Below are 5,523 nucleotides of genomic sequence, written 5' to 3'. Positions count from 1 at the left end.
TTCAATTTCAGAATATGAAATGCATTTATGGCTATTTTTTATTTGTAGGATTGGTACAAAAATTTTGGTTTCATACCTAATTTTCAAACACTATATAGTTATTTAAAGTATGAGAATAATGTGATGATGACATGGCATATCTACAAATCACCCTTTTTATATATTTCCATTTATTTATTACGTAGAGAGGAAAATTGGGGCATGTAGAAAACGTAATTGTTTGCTGAGGTTATATGGGCGAGGAGCATATATCCACACCCCCCCCCCTCCCAAAAAAAAAAAAACACATTGTTTTTTTTTTCCTAAATAAGGTGAATTTACCTGTTTTTGTCTGATAATTTTTACTCATTTTCGTCCAAAAATCTTTAGACCCCCTGATTTTCATCCAAGTTTTGCCATTGTGTGCGTCTACAACTCATAAAAATATGTATTAGTGATCATGTCTTCATTCAAACGCTACATATTTATAAATCAACATTGACTGCATTATTAATAACTAATAAATTGTTAATTTTGGAGAAAAACTATATAATATTTTATATCCAGTGTCATCTTTAGTTTTCCTACTTTGAAAAGGATTGTATATATTAAACATTTATTATACGGTTAAAGTAGTTTGAAAACGATACAGTATAATATGTATCGATCGTTTAATCAACTAATTTATTATACTTTCTAGTAAAGTAGAATCGAGGTGAATTTGTTTACCTTTTAAGGACAAAATTATTTGTCTCATGGTCTTTTAATTATTAAATAAGTTTCACTTCCCAAGCTATACCTAGACTTTCTCTCTTGTTATGTGCATGCAAAAATTGCAAATGTGTGTATATGAATATTAAATGTTTTGAAAGGTACATGGGTTTGATAATAAGAATTTGAGGGGCGAAAAGCTACAAATGACACACAACTCTACACATTCTGTTTACAAGCAGCTAACAGCCAATATACACACATGATATATGTATACTATATCTATATATTTATATTATATATCCCCTTGCTAGAGAGAGAGAGAGAAGAGGGACCCAAACTGCTATATCTATGGCTATGGCTGACCGACTTTGAAAATAAGGGCTTAAAATAAAAGGATAGAAGACGAAGAAGGAGTAATCAATTAAGCATAAGAGAGAGAGAGAGAGATGAAATATTATTCTGTTTAAAGAGTTTGAAAGTATTGGGAGTTTCTTGTTTTTGGTGTTTAGTTAGTGATAAAAACACCAAAAAAACACAACACAATTTAGTTGTAAGTATACATACTCTACCAGATCTCTCTTTCTGTCTGTAACAATAGTCTCTCATCTTTAGATTATTGTGGTCTTTTGTTTGTTTTGGTTGATTCAGCTTATCTTCTTTCAGCTATCTTGTGTTTAAAAGTAAATTGTTTCTTACTTCTTTCTTGGCACAATCCTATATATAAACACATATACTTCTCTTGGAAGTTTTGTTTGAATAAATAAAACCAAATCCTTTCCTGTGTTGGTTTACTTTGTTTTTGTTTTCTTGTTTAGTTTTCAAATTCTTCTTGTTTGTTTTTAACCAAAGCTTTCAATCTTAATCTAAGCTAAAATAGCAACAAAAACTACTTTTGATCAGGATATGATGTCTGGTGAGATGTTCCCTATTCCGCTTCAAGATCGCCATCACCAACCACCACCGCCACCGAACGAACCAAACCCTAATTCTAAGCCCATCTCCAATCTCAAGAAGAAAAGAAACTTACCGGGTACCCCAGGTATGAACATATATTATCAGTAAGACGACCAGTTTGTTGTCCGGTATCAACATATATCATCAGTAAGACGACCAGTTCGATGTCTGGTCTAAAAGCATTGTATATAACATTTTTCCCTTTCAAAGGAACATATATATAAGTTATTTAAAGATTTCTTGATTGTTTAAGTTGGTTACAAGATACAATTAAATTTAATAGATGAATTTATCTTCAATAATTAAATCCTATTTCTAGAGCTATAACTTTTCACTAATTTCTAGCTAGGTTTTAGATGATATAGATTTCTCAATTTCAAATCCAACACTTTGGTGTTGACACGTGGATTTATACATTTATAACTTGATCGAAAAAACATTAACCTTCAAGTACGGATCAATTAATGAATCTTTCCAAAAATATGAAACTATTACTCAATCATTGTCATACTAAAAGGATCCATCTTGTTTTGGTAATGTTGTATTTTTTTTTTTTATCTATGGTTGTAGTTATTAAATGGTTATATATTGTATTGAATTATTATGTTGATTCTAATTTTAATTAAACAGATCCAGATGCTGAGGTGATGGCGCTTTCACCGAAATCGCTAATGGCAACAAACCGATTTGTATGCGAAATCTGCAACAAAGGTTTTCAAAGAGACCAAAACCTACAACTTCATAGGAGAGGTCACAATTTACCATGGAAGCTAAAGCAAAGGAATAACAAAGAACCCATAAAGAAGAAGGTGTATATATGCCCGGAAAAGACTTGCGTACACCACGACCCGTCTCGAGCACTCGGAGATCTGACTGGAATCAAGAAACATTATAGCCGGAAACATGGAGAGAAGAAATGGAAGTGTGAAAAATGTTCTAAGAAATATGCAGTTCAATCTGACTGGAAAGCTCATTCCAAGACTTGTGGTACCAGAGAGTACAAGTGTGACTGTGGCACACTTTTCTCCAGGTTTGTACCTACTAGTTATCGTAATTAATATCTTTGAGGATTAACTTAGGTTTTTTGTTTTGTTTGAAAATGATGAAATAAATGTCTTCAACTTAATTCACTTGACTTTTAAAGACAATAGTTTTGGACCTTTTGGATTAGTAGGTGGTTGAGTTAGGGTTTAACTATTTAATTAATTAATTAATTAGTTTTAGACAAATTTTTTTTAGTTTTTTCAGTTTTACACAGTTCGGTACCTCTACAAGCGAAGTTATACAGGTTGTGAATTTTTTTAAGCTTGGTGATGTGTCAACCGAGCTCTAGGGTTTTTCACGAAAGTTAATTCCGCGTATACACTTTTTCATCAAACTCTATGTAGTTTGTTTGTAGAGGTAGCTAACTGTTTAAAAGTATAGGAACTTTCAAAGAGCACTTAGACAAAAATTAAACACACTAATCTGAAAATTCAAAGGACTAATTAGCAAATAATTAGCTAGTATCATGTTTAATTTAATGATTGTTATGATTTTTGTGCAGGAAAGATAGTTTCATAACTCATAGGGCCTTTTGTGATGCATTAGCTGAGGAAAGTGTGAGACTTAACTCGGTGATTCCAAATAACCTCGGCTTGAAAACCGAAGGCATGAATGAATCCGTGATGAACCCTAATTTCCCTCATGGGTTTTCTGGGATCACACAATTCGGGTCTGGTTTTAGGAACGATTTCACGGATCAAAACAAGCCAAGATTATCACTATGGTTAGATCACCAAGCAAATTCCCAGCTCAATCTTTCACCAATGGATCAAATGAGTATGAACTCAAATCTCTACATGTCATCAAGCTCCACAGGGTTAGCCGATATGGTCAATGCTTATGGTTCATCTTCAATGGCTAATTTTACAAATTCAAACCAAGTGGTAGGATTATCATTAACATCATTGCCAGAAGATTTAAAAGAGGAGACCCTAGCTTCTTTATACTCAATGAACCAACCCCATCAAATCGAATCCACTGGTCCAATGTCTGCGACCACACTTCTTCAGAAAGCGGCTCAAATGGGATCGACTAGGAGCAATCCATCGGTGTTTGGAACTAGTTTCGGCCTCATGAACTCCACATCAAACACCGCAGTCAGCTTGGTGAAAAACAATAATATGCTACAAGTTTCTAGTGCAATGAACAACAATTCTTCTAATTCGAGTCCTTGTGTGAGCAATCTCGACCAGCAACAAATGATAATGTCAAGAAGCGAAACAATGGCACCGTTGAAGATGATGCAACGGAGCTTTAGTGGAGTCGACAACGGATTGACACGAGACTTCTTGGGAGTGGGAGGAGAAGGTGGCCGGCCATTGTTGCCACAAGATCTAGTGAATTTTGCATCTTATGGTCCAACCAATATGGGATCAATTAGGCAATTCGCTAGTAATAATTAGATGTTGAACTTCAATAAGTTGTTTTATTGATTTGTCTCTCTCTTCATCACGTGTGTTTAATGTAGCATAATAATCATGTATTTATAGACTCGAATTTTTGTCTATGGTTGCACTTCTATTGGAAAACAAACATTGTTCTGTTGTTAACCGCTTTTTACGTATATATATGCAAGTCAATAAACCATTTTATATAAGTTTATCTAGGACAAAGATGAGTATCATTACAGAACTGTTAAATAATTTAAAAACTTAAAGGAACATTTGAAAACTAACATTTGTTATAAAACATTTTGTATGTTGATGTTATTTAAGTATAGCTTTATCATTTTTTATATCTATATTTACGATTAAAATTTTGAAAATTAGTTTTTATACATATATATGTTTTGTTTTACACCTATGTAAATTTGCTAGTACATAAATTTTACACATATGTAAGCTTTTGATTAATATATGTAATCAAATTTTTTTTATATATAATATGGTAAAACTACTCTTAAATAATGTTAATATATAAAAAAATTTAAAAAATGTTTGGTTGTTTAGAGTTCCTAAGAGTTCTTAACTTTTTTTAGAGTTCTTAAATGATACTAACCCTCAAGGACAATATATATATATGAACTTTTATGTTTTTATTTGTAAAATGTTATAAGAAACATATATACAAAGCTAAATATATTCATGCTTGAATTGGCCACTTTACAATATTGATATAAAATGTGAAATAGGATTTACATTAGATAATAAAAACATATATCCTTTCATAAAATTTACTTTAAACGTCCGAAATGTCCTTTTTTTCTTATTATTATTATTATTATTATTATTATTATTTTACTTTTGTGTGCATCGTCACTTTCTATCATAGATTTATATATGCTGAATCAAATAAGAATTGGCCGGGTTTATGTGATAGGTTTGCTAAGTAAGTAGGTATGAACCAATGATCAACGCAAACGATGCCTAAGAAGCGTGACTCAATGTTAATTTTGTAACTAATGTTGCGCTAATTAATGCCAAGCCTTATGTCTGAGAGAGCAACTATGAATAGACACCGCCATCTTTTAATGCATATAACTTCTATATGATTTATTATTTAAAAATATATATAATATTTTTGAGCATTGCTTTTTTGTGGGTAAAAGAACCGGAGAAATAATGTAAGTCTTACATGGGAGAAGTGACGGGCTTTTAACTTCGAGTTGCAATGGGTGACTGGGTTGTGTTGTTATGTTGCTCTAGGCTTATTGTTGTTTATAGCTAGATGGTTATTAATCTGTACTTAACTCGGTACGAGCGTCTTGCTTTTATCGATTATTTGTTTATATTAAAGTTTTGGTTGGTCGTTCTAACAAAAGTATTTTGTATTGCCTATATTTTTAACTACTTTTAAAATTTTTATGCATTGTATTACATGTATGTATGTAAC

The 5,523-nt window shown here is 31.9% G+C and overlaps 1 protein-coding gene across 1 annotated transcript; it reads left to right on the top strand.

The window, feature by feature from the left end:
- Positions 1-1,202: 1,202 nt before the first annotated feature.
- Positions 1,203-4,219, top strand: LOC143581027 (zinc finger protein JACKDAW-like). Its single transcript, XM_077063907.1, has 4 exons — positions 1,203-1,243; positions 1,594-1,732; positions 2,278-2,677; positions 3,194-4,219. The coding sequence occupies exons 2-4, from the start codon at positions 1,597-1,599 to the stop codon at positions 4,092-4,094; spliced, it is 1,437 nt and encodes a 478-aa protein (XP_076920022.1). The 5' UTR covers positions 1,203-1,243; positions 1,594-1,596; the 3' UTR covers positions 4,095-4,219.
- The last annotated feature ends 1,304 nt before the right edge of the window (positions 4,220-5,523 follow it).

The sequence above is a fragment of the Bidens hawaiensis genome, unplaced genomic scaffold (assembly GCF_021521415.1).
Source record: "Bidens hawaiensis isolate Kalapana, Puna unplaced genomic scaffold, B.hawaiensis_p1.1 tig00030794_1, whole genome shotgun sequence".
Lineage (NCBI taxonomy): Eukaryota > Viridiplantae > Streptophyta > Magnoliopsida > Asterales > Asteraceae > Bidens > Bidens hawaiensis.
This window is presented reverse-complemented; position numbering and strand designations above follow the sequence as displayed.

What these genes read in the sequence shown, in the direction of transcription:
- LOC143581027 (XM_077063907.1), top strand. Translation starts at nt 1,597, where the DNA reads ATGATGTCTGGTGAGATGTTCCCTATTCCGCTTCAAGATCGCCATCAC. An exon ending in AAACTTACCGGGTACCCCAG is followed by an intron (nt 1,733 to 2,277) that starts GTATGAACATAT and finishes TTAATTAAACAG; the next exon opens with ATCCAGATGCTGAGGTGATG. An exon ending in TGTGGCACACTTTTCTCCAG is followed by an intron (nt 2,678 to 3,193) that starts GTTTGTACCTAC and finishes ATTTTTGTGCAG; the next exon opens with GAAAGATAGTTTCATAACTC.